General features: G+C 44.4%; 1 protein-coding gene across 7 annotated transcripts in view; it reads left to right on the top strand.

Moving 5' to 3' along the window:
• The window catches only part of LOC108162447 (semaphorin-1A), a 143985-nt gene that overhangs the window by 89393 nt on the left and 39424 nt on the right, over positions 1–15168 (top strand). For all 7 annotated transcript variants that reach the window (XR_001775571.2, XR_004473093.1, XM_017297189.2 and 4 more), the window contains exon 3: positions 8896–8992. Coding sequence is in view for 5 of the 7 variants with exons in the window: in XM_017297189.2 (XP_017152678.2) it covers positions 8896–8992 (97 nt within the window). In the remaining 2 variants the exon portion in view is untranslated. The remainder of the gene's footprint in view (positions 1–8895; positions 8993–15168) is intronic.

The following is a 15168-nucleotide window of genomic DNA, read 5'->3' as shown; positions in this document are numbered from 1 at the left end:
CATCTTTTTCATGCCCCCTCATCAGGTCCTTCTGCCTCCTTCCTTATCATTGTCTTTGTACGTTTTCACTGGCCTGAGGCACTTTTATCTTTACTCCCAGTTTACTTTATATCTTTTGTGCTCTTTATATCTTTTGTATTTCTGCTACGTGCGCCGTTCGCTTGTTTTGCGCTTCCCTTTTCGGTCCTCCACCACACGCCGCCCAATGGCAGGGTAAATTATAAAAGCTTCTGCCTCCTTTACTGCTCTCAAAGCAAGCGTTTTCCTCACTTAAGACTTTCGGCTTCATCGGCTTTGCGTTTAAATAAATAAAACGCTGCTGGAGAGAACTTTCGCCCCGACAAAGCGCTCAGCAGGCGGAAACTCCTCGCTAAGACCCGGAAAGGACCTCGAAAAGCCACAAGTAGTCCAAAGGATCTATAAATATGCTCCCACCCAACAACCAGGCCACCCACCCATCAACACACATGATTGGAATGATGACATTGACGATTTGAATGCTTGAGAGCGTCCATAGAAAAACAATCCGAAAGGAAACGTCTGTGCGATATCCTTTCTTATGATTTGATGGACAATTGAAGTTATTGAAATATTTATACAATTGAAACTATACTGACGGAATGTTAGTAACAACCAATTAATGTAAAACTAAACATCTTTTGGGGATTTCAAGTGCGAAAGGATTTTAGACAGAATTTATCATAGTTTAATTTGCTTGACAAAATTAGTGTAACATTAGTAATGCCATGCACAAAAAAATCTTTTCCCTCACGTAACAGAAACATCGTTGGGAGGAAGATTTCCTGTTTCTATAAGCAGCTCTTTCCTTAAAATCATTTCATGAAAATTACTGCGTGTAAGCCCCATTTAATGAACTCGACTTAAACGCGAAATTGGGCTACGAAATGGTGAGGCGCAACCAACTTAACTCCGTACAGAAACCAGGTGGCAACGCCAAAAAGACAATTGAAAAACTAATCTCTAGGCGTTTTTACAATCAACTGGAATAAAAAAAACAAAAATTTAGGCAAAGGAAAATATCTCTTCAATATTTGATTCTCTGAAAGATTTTTGCCTTAAATTTTTGGTAGAGAAAAGGCTTTATTTATGAAATTTAGGGAATCCTCTTGCACAACTTTTATGAATTGCATTTCCAATGAAAACTGAGATTTTTTTTGTGGGCTGTTATTGCCATATTGTGAAAACTAGAAGCCTGCTTCAATGAAAACCAACTTTGAAAAGGCTATCCCCTTGACTAGGCGGACATTTATAATCCCATGGACACCATCCATGAGAGTTCCATCCCAATGAGTGTAATCGTTGGCCCCAATTCGTTGGGGATGCAGATGCATCGATGGAAATTGGCAGAGGGTTTGGATGCAGGGCTGACAGTTACTAAGTTAAGCCCTACCCGTCTCTCTCTCTCTCTCTCTCTTTCTGTGTGTGTTCCTGTCTCTGTTTGTATTTGTGGCCAGGAGTAGTCCTCCTGTAACGTAGTACCTGCAAGCGCTCGATTTGACATGACCCGCTTCTCGTGCACATGTGGATGAGGACGGAGGATGAGGATGAGAGGACAAGCACGAGGACCGAGTATATGCGCGCGTGCCATGTGAACCACAAAAGCCTGGCAAAGCTGATTCTGCTCCTGATGCGATGCTCCTCTTTACACTACAGGGCCAGCGTCCGTTTTATGGGTCATTGGAGCAAGCGTTCAGAGGAGCGGACATGATGCTCTGACTGGCATGCAGGCAATCATTGGGCCCAGCCCGGCAAGGCCCGGGCCGGCTCAGGACGAGTTGATGAAAAGCCAGCGAGCGTGCAGCGACATAACCTACATGACGAGGCCAGGAGTGGAAGAGGACAGCCAGTTGAGGGCTCAGCCACGTTAAGATGAGCCAGAGAGATGTCTGGTTGACAGCCAAACGGCATCATTAAACACGAACAAAGTGCCATACTCTTTCGGCGTCATCATCATCAGTCGGAGCATCAGTTGGCGATGCAAAAGGGGCGTGGTTCGGGCGCTAGGTGGGGGGGATCTGGGAGCATAAACTTTAGCACGTGCTTACGACTCTTTCCCGCTTTCTCTCTGGCACTGCAAGAAATTCAGAGAAAGAATTTCTAAATACCCCAGAACTTTCCAGAGAAATGTTCTGCCAGCTGTAAGTGCATCACATGCTCGTCAGAGTCTTTCGTGCCAGGAATATCTTAGAGCATCTGCATCCAAATTGGATGCCAATTTATAGGGCGACTGCCAGTCATTGTTTGATTGGGTGCGTGCCCCAGTCAGCGTTGATCAATTACACGCAGCCCCGTCGCCGAAATCCATCCTTGTGGAAGGCAAAGGAGAGCCTCTCGTGCTCATATTTGTGGCGGGTCGCAGCATATCATTGTCACTGTAATAAGTGACGCGTGTGCTTAGTGCATACACCTGAGTCCCGGGACCTCCTTCATGCTTTTGGCCTGTTTGCGATTCATTCATGCGTGCGCCCCGGTCCTAAATGGATGTGGGTGTTGCCTGCACCTGACAGCAGACCCCCATGCCGTACCTTGCCTGAGCCTCGGCCTCGGCCTGTGCCTCTTGCCTCCTGCCTCTGCCTCCGTCTCTTGGCCTCGTGTTTGTTTAGGCACATGTAAAGCACATCTTATCTGAGCCATGTCGCCCCCCAGGAGCTCCAAGGATTATGCGAGTAAACACATGCACAGCAGCTAGCTGTAGCACAGAGTGGCATCATTCAGATTCTGTTTGTATAACATATCACGTTCCTGCCATGGAGAGGCAGGCACCAGGAGTACGAGAATTATGAATTTTTAATTTCCCAAATTTCAAGTGCCGCCCAAAAGAGTGAAAGTCTCATAAGGAAAGCTGATGAGTTTCCCGTGAAGAAGATATGGAAAGGGTTGTTCAGTTTACTTTTAGGAAAAGTCATAACGAATTGATATCCAAGACTTTATTGTGCGGGAAAAAGTGCCGTGCCCGGAAACAAAGTAGAAGTTCATCAGCATCAGCATCCAACGCGTTCTTAACATCGTTCCGTATAGCATTTAATTTAACATATTTCCCTCGATGAACTTTCCCCATCAACTTGATCCACATTAAACTTGATATGCCATTCTCGTAAAGGCAGCGAGGTGGTGGCCCCGCCTCGGTTCACTACGGCTACGCATCCTGAGGCACAAGTCCTGTTGGCTGTGGCGGAATTCTTCAACTTTCGCTGGGTTCTTGCCCTGAAACACCTGGGCAATTGGTTACGACAATTTGTTGTCATTAAGGAACCAGACTGTGGCGTCAAGTGATGCACCACCAAGCCGCAGCACCAGACACCAGTCTACGGGCTGCCACGTCGTGGTCCTCGTCCTGGTCCTTGTTGCATCGCTCGTAATGAGTGAACGTAGCGCGCATCCATTGCGGGCGAATGCACAAAGGATATCAGGACGCCGAGCGCGAACGCGAAGAGCGTAAATAAATGCAAAAATAATACAATAATAATTAAAGCAGCATAAAATACAAACGAGGTCCTGGATGCTGGCCTCCCTACTCCAGATGGAGGCTCCTGGAGGTTACATGGTCTGCTGTACTGTCTGTAGTGCCTGGTCCTGGCGTTAATTGCTGCATAAATGGCGTGTAGTTCATATCCTGTCACATTTCGTGGCATCCGCAGGACATGCGGAGGCGCCCGGTTCGCTCTTACGGCCTAAATGAATTTAAAGGCCTTTATGGCTATGGTTTTTCGCCTCCCCCCCCCACCCACATCCTCTGAACATTTCTCGATTAATTTAATTTTATTCGAAGCACGCACTGCACGCGGAAAATCAACGCCAGGTGGTGTCTTGTGCCGCACAGGGCTGCATTCTGCATTATCATTTATTTATATTAATTTGTGCAGCAGTCGCCCAACAAATTCTATGCCCATCTCTACAATAGATTTAGTTTTTGTCTATTTTTCGCAAATCTCTGCGCAGTTTTTTCCGGTATTCGATAAATTGTTGATGAATTTCCGATTGTAATTGGAAAACGATTTGAAATTTTAATGACGGGCAAAAAAACAACCATTTCCCCAAAGCTATTTATTTGCGGTTCTCTGTTTTGTTTTTATGTTTTGGTGGATTTTTCCCACCCAAAAGAGAAAATATGTGGCCGGCGTGTCGTCTGTCATCAGACGAGGCGGTGAATAAATTTGATTTGGTCAAAATTGTTTGCATTCAAAAAAAAAGAGGGAGCGGGGGACAAAAAAACCATATCATGCGGATAAAATACGCAGAAAATTCCCCACGATTGGGTGATGGTTTTCAATGATTTTTTTGTCGCATAATAATCGTCGGGTGTGGGGGGCAGAATATTTAATAGTATAATTTGTATGATTTGTGATTGTGATTGGTCTTGCGGCGACACGACAGTCGACAATGATAGAATGCAAAAAGGAGAGAGAGCAGTGGGGTAGGGTAGGGGGAAAGCCAACGTTTTTTGGCCAGAATTAATCGATAAGTAAGCGGATTATGTAAGCGATATCTAGCGCGATAAGCAAAAAGGAGATCCCTCTGGTGTCCGCACTGGATTATCTTTCGGGGGATTAAATATTAGACAGCGGAAAATTGGCAACTGGGGGAAAAAAGGTAAACAACACAAACCAAAGAAAGTCAAACAAACATTGCAGTTCCAGCTAAGAGATGATACATGCCCATCGATGGGAGAGGAAGGAGACTGCCTTCCGATAAGCCCAAGGATGGCACAAGGATGATAGCGGAACAGTGTCCTTCAGTCCAGAGGGGCATTCATTTCTGATTTCATTTCGGGCTCCCAATGATTTTTTCATTCTCTGGACTGCCTTTTGCCTTTTGCCGTTTGCCTTTCGGGTGGCTCTCTTGCCTCTCAATCCATCTCTCAGGCCTGTCTGTGCCTCGTGCCTCTTCCTGGCGACTGGGCTGCCTTTTGTGTGTCCGATTCGGTTTCGGATTCCGATTCCGATTCGGATTCTGTCTGGTCTGGTCTGGCCATTTGATGTCCTTCTCTGTCGACCGTTGGCGTTCATTTCAATTAAATGCAAATCTCAACGAGGATTTTTTTCTCGTTATTGTTGCCTTTTTTCCGCCTTTCTGGCAGGAGATGGCGATGCCGATGGGTGGCTGTGGAGCGAGGTGTGTCGAAAGTCGTGGAATGTTTTTCACGCATCGCTGCATTTTGTTTTCCGGCAAGTGAAGCCGCTTTTCCTTCTACTTCTCGTTCTCGTTCTCGTTCTCGCTCTGCCTTTCTCTCCTCATCAGACGCTCCTTGCCGTATTTTCGTTTCCGCATTATTTTTTATGACGGCATCCAGGGATTTTTATTTGGTTACCCCCGGGGCCTGGTCTGGACAAGGTGAAATTTTACACAATAGAAATGTTCTCTCTCTGTGTGGCGCTGGATAAAGATTATTTTATTTCCTGCAGATACATTTTTGATGCATTTTAAAGCTCAAGAATATGTACTGGCGATGGTGATGGGACTGGAGCCTCTGCCGTAAGTTTTTTCTTGCACCGGAAACTTTTATTATTGACAGACTCTCGACTCGACTCTCTCTAGTATATCTCTCTTGGCAGCACTAAAAAGCAGCATTTGGCTTGCATTTTTGAGCACGGCTCTTGCATTTTTAATGTTGCATTATTGTCTGCCCGTGCCACGCCCCGCCGTTGCAGAGGGTCTCCACCTGGAATGGTCATCACACCATGTGTCGTCGGGCGTGAAGGATATTTAACGCTTGGCGGTTGATCAAGAATTCTGCAAGTTCTCGTAAAAATGAAAAATTCATTAAGAAAATATTTAATAATCAGCTTATTTTGTCCCATCCGACTGGCTGGCTCCTCTTTTGTGTAATTTGTGTAGGAAATTGTCGAGGAAATGCCTTAGCACACAGAGAGAGAGAGAGAGTGCTGGTGGTTGGTGCCTTTTCCTGGCTCCTGGTCGGAAGTTGACCATTAAGTTGGTTGGTTCTTGCATGGTCACGTCTCGCAAGTCAATGTCAAACACGGCAGGACTCGACTCTACGACTCGACGGCTCTACGACTCTCCGACTCGGCTCTCGGCGCATTTTGTAGATTTTTGTACGTCAGGAGGTGGAATTTTATTTTATTTTCTGTTGAATTTGCATAATTTCGAGCAGAACAGTCAGCGACGGTGCAGTCGGTGGGTCCCAGGTCCAGGTCCAGGTCCAGGTCTAGTTGATTAAAGTGATAGACTCTCTGTTCTGTCAGGGTTCTTTTCATTTTTATTTTCCATTTCCTTCTACTATTTTATTTTTTCACGTTTTGTTCAGCTGTCCAGCCGTTGTCCTTTGTTCAAACATATACATATACATATAGATATGGGTATATGGGGACTATGGGGACTATGGGGAAACCAGGAAGTGGATCTGGGACCCCTCCATGGTGCTCCATGGACCCGGTGCCTGGTGCTTTTTTGAGTTTGCAGTTGACTTTTGTGCAAAGTCAAGGTAAATATTAGATTTTTGGTTGTGGCAATTTTTCCGCTCTTTTTCCAGTATCTATGAAGAGGGTTGGGGCGCTCACCCTGTGTGTGTGTGTGTGTGTGTGGGTGGGCGTTCCACCTTGTATTGTATGTAGATATAGGTAAAGTAAATATTAGCTTACAATTTTGGGCTTACAAAGTTTTTTGGCCAGGTCGACAAAAAGGCCCGCGGTAGCATTAAACAAAAGTTGGACCTGGCCACATAAAGCATGCTCCAAGGGGCAGGCAGCAGGGGCAAGGCTGCGGCAGCAGAGCAACAAATGAGAATGATTATCATGCAAATGATAATGGAAGGCAGCTCAGAAGTAGGGGGGCTAGGAGAGGGTATATTGAATAAGGTAGGGCAGAGTGGATCTATAGTTACAAATTGTATAAGGAATTGGGGAGGAAAAGGGACTTGTTATAAAGATATCCTTCAATGGTCTTTTATTATGATATTTTAAACATATCCCTCAAGATGTAGAGTTCTTGCAAATTTCTAGAAGACCACTTCTGTATCCTTTAAGTATTCCAAACATTTATCTATCTATCCATCTATCTCCTCTGTTTTTCTCTCTTCTCCTATCTGTTATACCTTTTGCTTATATATTTTACTCACTGTTTTCCTCTGTTTTCGCTCTTCTCTTGTCCGTTACACCTTTTATTTGATGTACCTTATATCCTTCTTCTCTGCTTTTCCTCTGCGGCTGTTGCTTTTCTTCTTCTGTGTCCATCTGTCTCTTCTCCTTTCCCTTTTTGCCCTGAGACATTCTTCATGTTTTGTCTGCTATAATTATTTTTCCATTCTCGTGTTTTCCTTTGGCGACTTTCTCCAGCTTTTGTTTTCCTTTCCTTTCCCCCTTTCATTCTTTCTCTTCCGTCTTCCGCTTTTGTTACTTTTAATTAAAGCAAAAAATAACAAAAAAGCAAAAATGTCGCTTCATTTGTACAGTTTTTCTCTGTACAACTTTCGCTGTAGTTGGCACCACACTCGACTTCACTGCGCTCCTGCACCCCTTTTCCCCTCCCCTCTCCGCCTTTTGGGGCGGCCTCTCTTTAGAGAGCCCTGGCTGTTTTTCCCCACATGTCCCACGTGTCACGTTAAATGTCAAACAAACAAAAGGCTGCTTCTGTCCCGCGCATAAAAGCTCCTTTTTTTTCTACCCATTAATTTTAGTATTTCGCTTTTTCAATTTTTTATCCACGCCGCCCCATTGAAATGAAAAGTGGGCGTCCGCGAAAAAGAGAGTCCAAATGTACTTTCAATAACCAGGTAGCATCCCCCATGCCCCATGCCCCCCATTCCATGGAAAAGAGCATCGAATGAGTGCAAAAAAAGCGAGGAGGAATCACCAACTTTTTCGCTCTTTTGAGGTTGACCGAACATTTGCTGTTAAAAGTTAAAAGTCCTCGGAAAAAGGGAGGAAAAAGTTGAGGGAAACTCCATACACACACACACACACACGAAATGCAGGCAGTGCCACAGATCACACTCTTTATACAGACAGTTTTTGGAGGCGATTTTCCAGCAGCTAATGAATGTTTATAATGAATAAAAGATTGCTTTGATCGGCACCCATTGGGGAATGACATGATTTGCCTTCCAGAGAGCATCACCTTACATTGTAATCCCTTGTGGGGGGGACGTGACTCCTTCTTTGTTGCTGTTTCGGACAGACAGATAAACCGGCTACAGTTTGTGGCAAGTGACAACCATCAACGTTTTTGCCCCCATCGTCATCATCATCATCATCATCATCACAGTGGGTACAAAAAGTAAATGCGAATAACTAAAGTAAACAGCTGACAAAAACTTTACTGCGTCCTCCCTGAAGGACCACAGCATCGGATGGGGGCCAGGGGGCAGTGGCTGTTGCTGTTGCTAAACGGGTGGCTATTCTTTGTGCTGCTGCTGCCCGCCCGCATAGCCCACTTACCCCCCTAACCCCTAAACCCCTTACCCCTGACCGCTTGCCCCCAGCCCTAGTCTATGGAGCTTTTTGCATATCAAGCTAGAAGGATCTCCACTCTCCAGTCACCATTTCCATTCCCAACTTCTGCTCTTTGCCTTGTGCCGCCCCAGCAGCTGCATTGTTTTCCTGTGCGGCGCCATTTTGCAGCATTTTCCTACTCCTACTTTCGTCCTTTGCTCCTGCTCCCTGTTTCTGTTTATCCCTCCACCCCGCCCCTTTTGCTTTTTCCTTTCTTCTCAACTGCTTTTTGTCGCCTTTAACGCCGGCTAATTGCCTAATTAGGCATTTGCATGCTGAACCAAAACCATCTCATCTGTCTCCCATCTTCCACCACCCACCAACCACCTCCCCACCGCACGACCTAACTCATTCGGATTCCTCCCCGTTGGCCCTGTTGTCTGATGCAAATTTTGTGTATAACTTTTTCTCCTGATTTTACTTGCAGGTCCCGAAGATATACTGAAGTTTCTGGGAAACGAAAGTGTCGTGGATCACTTTAAGCTCGTCACCAAGGATGGCAACAGTCTGCTCATCGGTGCAAGGTGAGTTTTTTCTATAAACTGTATACAAGAAATGGATAAAAGATAAACCCAGTGGAGAAGGAGGGTACCGTAGGGCAAACCCCGACTACCCATCCTATTCCAAAGTACCCCCAACCGATACTCTATCTTTCTTATCGATACCAGAGATGTCAGTGAGGAATACTAGCTATGGAATTTTATAGACGTCCCCTTTTATGGGGCTAAGTCACCTGCTGACATCTCATGGATAACATGCAACAGTTCATGGTGCAAGTTTAGTCCCCATCATGTCTCTTCACCAAACTCCTCCATAATGTCAGGTACTTGGTGGGACAACCCTCGTATATTCGATGTAAGTCTGCTCTGAAGCATTTGTTTAACACGTTTAAATGAAAACTCCTGAGAGAAAAGAGGAAGCAGAGATTGGAAGGAGGATATGCAAGTGAAAAATTCAAATAAAGCAAACTTCAATTTACTTTCCGCACACATTGTATTTGATTTAAGTAGAAGATACGAGTGGGAGTAGCAGTACGAGTGGCAGTAGGAGTATGTTTCCATCTACCAGGATATACTCGTACAAACAGGACCAACTTTCTCGGGGCCAAATATGAGATAGAAGATGTGGGATGGTGGGATGGTCGGATGGGTTCCCGTGGCAACTTTGATTTTGCAACACCGACAACAGGAAAGAAAAGGCAAGGAAAGGGTAAAAGGAAACGAAAAACTTTTGCAGCAGGTGCCCCTAAGATATGAGGAAATGTGCTAAAGTTTCTAGTAGTTCCAAAGACTTAAAGGGTTCCCAAGGTTGTCCGGGGGGGTTGGCCAGGGTTGCCAGTCTGTGTGTGTGTGTGTATCTGTGGGGTTGTGTAAATTTTGTCGCTGCCAGAGACCGCAAAAGATGCTTACTGCAAATTTAGGGTTTGCTGGGTTTATTATATTCCGCACAGACAGACACAAACACACAGAAAGACACACAGATGCAGCTGGTGACACACATATTAAAATGTTGCATACTTTTTGTGTGCCCAGCCAGACATAATAAACTTGCCTGCCCTGTGTCTCTATGCTATCTAGGATCCTAGGAGCGTAGGAATTTGTGTGGCAAAGGAATGCGTGCAGCTTGTAAGACAAGACATCAACACATACGCGCATGCATACACCCTAACCCTTTTGGCCCATTGTCTACCCGTTTTCTCACTTGACAGTCTTCTTTCGAGACTCTAAACTGAAGGGCGGAGATGAGAACGAGAGCAGAACTAAACTAAAACTTTGGTAAATAGTTTTTGTTTTGGTTATTTAATATTAGCGCGGGTTGGACATCACACAAAAATTCAAGAAATACATACATATATGAAAATTTAAGGAAGGAATCGCAGGCTAGTCTTGAAGATTGAGGAATCTTTCAATGAATCCATAAAACTTGATGGTTTCAATGGAATGAACAGGCAATCGAATCGATTCGGTGGGGTTCAGTATTTGCTTCGTTCGGTCTGTTAGAATCACCATCTCTCAGCATCCCCATTTTTACTGTGTCAGAGTCGAAAATTTCGGTTTTTTTTTCTCGCTCACTTTCTATTTGATTTGCTGGTAGAGAGATTCAGCAAGTTCTACAATTTTTCGCTGGGCTCTGACATACATATATGTGTGTATGTATAGCGTTTCTATCTTCTATGCTGCAAATAAAGCAATGATTTCCCAGAAATGATATGCTTTATTTGTCCCAAAATAACTCGAGTGCCTACTATAATAATTAAGCATTAAGCATGAACAGCAAAGAGCTCTTTGAAAGCTCTTCCAAATATTGGATGTTGTGCGAATGAAATGCCAATTTAAATTCAATCTTGGAACACGATTTAGTTATGAGAACTTTAGCGACCTTCGGGGCTCCATCTTCGTCTTCGTTTTTCGTCGGTGGAACAATTTACAATAGAAAGATAATGAGGCAGCAAAATGCGAAGGCATAACCAAAGCAGGAAAATTAAGTGAGGTCCCACACACACGTGCACACACAGACATTCGAAACGAATTGCTTTTGTGTGTGTGTCAGTGTGTGGTGGGTGGTGTGTGGGTGGATGCGGGTGCGGGTGCGGGGTGAAGCTTCTCAGCTTATTTTTTTCTGCACGCATGAACGAATTTGTATGCCAGCGATGTCGTTGCCAGAGTTGCCACTTACGTGATTAATGGATTTTTAACAAGTTCCACACACACACACGCATTTCGAAAAAAGAAACGCACACACACACACATACACTCACATATATCCACTTATCAGACCCCAAAAAGAGTCAAAGTAACCGAAAGAGAACCGAGCACCGAGAAGCGATGGGGCGACTGTTGGTGAAAGCCAAAAAGCGCCACGTGTGCACGAATGTGTATCTGTATCTGGGCGTGTATGTGTGTGTGGATAGGGTTTCGTGTTGTGCGGAATACGGGAAGAGAGGGAGTGGAAATCCTGGAACGGGCCTGTGGAGCCCAACTAAACTAGGATGACAGGCGGAAATGCGAATGTGACACGCGTTTTGCATGTGAAACGTCATGAACAATGTAGAAGTAGAAAAAAATAGAAAATAGGCGGTTTTATGCGTGGTTTTAGCTTTAGAGATTAATTTGTAGAATGCCTAAGATTGATTTGATTGCAACGATTATTATTTAAACTCCAAATTTTTGGACTTTATAGGTGCAGGATTTTGGCGACTTCAAGCAGATGTTTTTCTTTGTAATTTAGGAAGAAGATATCATCTCTTTTCTTTGATTACAAATTCCAGATATTCGTACAAGTGGGAATATAGTCGTAAATTCTTAATTTCAAAAGTTTCTAAGATTCCCAGTAAGCATTTGCCCCACTTATCCGCTTCGATGCGAATTCCTGCCTTAAACTTTCGACTCATTATTGTAATTGTTGTTGTTGTTGTTGTTGTTGCCTTGTATCTCTGGTGACACTTATGCAAATTATCGGGAAATTGCTGTCTTAAATAGGGCTGCCTCTACTCTTCCCGCTCCTCTCTAAAGCAATGCCTAGGCAAATCGGTGGCCCGTAACTCAACGGTAAATGTTCGCTCCAATTTCGGGCTCTTTCTAGTCGGATCTGCAGACTGACTTCCCCTTCCTGGCCGGCTGCCTAAGCGCTCAACATGAAAATTGGGTTAACACATTAAGATGGAAAATATGTGGCAACCGTTCTTTCGGTTCACTCCGCTCCATATTCCATGTACGTTCCTCCGTTTCCTTCTTGCTGTTGTCGCTGTCGTTGCCCCGCGCATTCCATGCCATTCCATTTCCCGATTCTCCATTCCCCATTCCCTTCCTCCATTTCTCAGGTTGGCAGGCAATCGAATGAATCGCGACAAAGGCGGAAATAAAATTGCTAAACGAACAAAGAAAAAAAGAAAAAAAAAAAAAAACCATTCTGTTGCCCAACGGTACGAGTACTTGATTCATTCGGCATCTCCTTCTCGCTCGCCGCCGTTGTCCCTGTCTCTTTCTGACGCTCTTCCCTGTCGCATTCTGCATTCGGGTGTGCTCTATACGTCAGCCTATCTTTTGGCTTTTAGCGTCTTTTTCAACGCAAGTGAATGCGTATGGCTCCGAGTTCACGGTGGGCCAGGCACGGCCAAAAAGGGGTGGACATTTGATTGAAGATCATGTAAAAATGCTGCAGTAATTTAAGGATCCAAAGATTGATGTTCAGTAATTTTAACTGGAAAATAAAATTATTTAGTTGTAGAATTAATAAATATATATTTATTTTAGTCTTTACTTTAGAAATCTGTAGTAGAAATGTTCCTTCCCATGATTTAGCAGACGAATTTTCTTCAAAAGGTTTCTACGTGGAAAACTTACAAATTATATAATTTATATAATTATTTTATTTTATCTTACTATTAATTAGCCAAGTAATGAGAAAATGGCTGACAACGCATTAAGTAAATCGAGCATTTAGATCTGCTTTACATTGTTTCTTTATCACGCATTCGAGTACGAGCCAATTAATGAATGTTCCGCTCATTCGAAAGTGCTGATCGGTGTCATGGGCAAAGAATTTCCCAATTGTCATGCGCTAAAATTCAAACATGAGTAAGATGGTATTTGCTGCGTGTCCTCTCTCCCTAATAATACTGCGGCAAATGATTTGCCGGGACAGCTAGTATTTTTATTAAAATTAAAATATTTTTTTAGGTCAGTACAACATTTTTCTCCCCCAAAATCTCTGTTCTGTTCCACTGTCACTGGCTTGCATTTGGCAATTTCAATTTTTGTATGCAATTTTATTTTTTGTCGACAGGCGCCACTGAGGATTCTTTTACACTCAAACACAAACACGTTCATGGTGGGGTGTCCATCTTTTATTTCATTTCGTTCTTGTTCTTCTCCTCTGCGTCAGGCAGGAGGATCTGTTTGTGGGCTGCCTGCCGCCTTTGTGTGCAACCGCGCAACAATCATTTTTGCACCGCAAATTCATTTCCGTTTGCGCTCGTTCCCGTCTCTACAGGCGGGCATGTATGTGGCATGTGGCTGCGTGTCTGTGCAACAAAAGTCCGCTAATTTCGGCGGTGTTTTAAGCGCCACTCTCCACTGATGGCTTTTTTGTGCTCGAAAATTCCATCAATCCTCGGCTGCAAGTCATCCCCGCCACTGAACGGTTCGGATTGTAATCAACGGCTATCGTCCCATACAATTAGCACACTGAAGGATTCCCAATTGAACTGTTCAGCCATGTCCTAGTCCTAGTGCATGCATTCAGCAGGTCGTTGAGTCGTTGACTCGAGCCTCTATCCGCCGTTCATTGTTGTCCGATGGCCATTGTCTACGCCTTGGCTTGGTGAAAGATATTGCCCAGCAAGAAATCGAATGCACAATAGGTTGAGTGCTTCTAATCGTTAGAGCCCATTTTTTGTGTGGAAATAGGTTTGCGGAGCAGAATTTAATGTACCAAAGACGTGGCATTTGCCATTATTCAAATAAATCGACGAATCAATGGCGACGAATAACCAACAATAATCGAGTAAATTGAAGCATTTCAGACACCAAATAACAATGGACTCCCCTGCATAATATACTTCATTCTCTGGCTCGTCCTCGCACGAAAGGATATTGCATTTGCATCGATTTCAATCACAAAATGCCTGGGACTCATTTGGCAAATGGAAAATGTCATGGCAGAGAGTCAATTCCATTCGAATAGTCGACCAAATTAAAATTGACCCAAGGAGCAGTTAATATTTTATGTGGTCTGTGGAAGGTGGCCGGGGTCGTCGGGGTTAGCGAGGGGTTGGGGGCTTAATCATGCTTATGAGACCACAAGCATTGAATGATGAAATGCAATTTGCTTTGTCATGTTTGCCTGTGGCCGGTACCGAACCCATCCATCGCTCTATTGCAGACATCGAGTGGCCAGGGGGCACAGGTCAAATGCCACCACCTGGTTAACAGCTCTCTCCATGTGTGAGTGTGTGTGTGTGTGCGTGTGTATGCGCGGTGTGCTGCAACTGCAACTGCAAACTGAAGTTGTGGCGCTCAGTTGATGTTTGGAGCTCAGTCACAAGGCAATTCACATTTGGGTTTTTGGCATTTGACAGTTTCGACATTTTCCTGCCCCCTTTTCCTGCATGGAGTGAGTGACAGAGGGTGAGGGGGATCCACTCTGTGCGTGTGTGTGTGTGTGTGTGTGTGTAGTTGGTTTGTTGCACAAAAGAAAAACCTTGGTCAATAGCATGGAAATTTAAACCATCAACTGTCCCAGTCGCAGTCCCATCTAGGGATAGGGACGGGCACACACACACACACACATACATGACATCCCGGAATCCTCAATCCAGAATCCTGAATTGGCTTAGTCAGCATCATCGAATGATGGTGGGGAGTGGTGAGTGGTGGATGGTGGAATGGAGTTGATGCTGAAGCCGTAACCCTTCCAGAGTCAAAAAGTCAATGAAAAATGACAAAAGCTAAGTCCGGAATGGTGATGGATGTGGAGGGTGCATCGCTTCAATAATTTTTTTCCTGCAATGGCAGCCATTTCACAGATACACATACACGCACACACGAACGATCTGAGATACAGAGAGATGCAAATGGCGGCGACAAACATAAATTTCCCCGCATGGAACGCTTTGGGTGGTGGATAGGGGGTGGAACATGAGAAGTTTGCCTGATTTGCTTAGCTTTTCAGAAAAGCCATTTACCGTCCTGTCAGCCTC

The sequence above is a fragment of the Drosophila miranda genome, chromosome 4, assembly GCF_003369915.1.
Source record: "Drosophila miranda strain MSH22 chromosome 4, D.miranda_PacBio2.1, whole genome shotgun sequence".
Classification (NCBI taxonomy): domain Eukaryota; kingdom Metazoa; phylum Arthropoda; class Insecta; order Diptera; family Drosophilidae; genus Drosophila; species Drosophila miranda.
The sequence above is the reverse complement of the archived record's forward strand: the minus strand, read 5'-3'. Positions and strand labels throughout refer to the sequence as shown.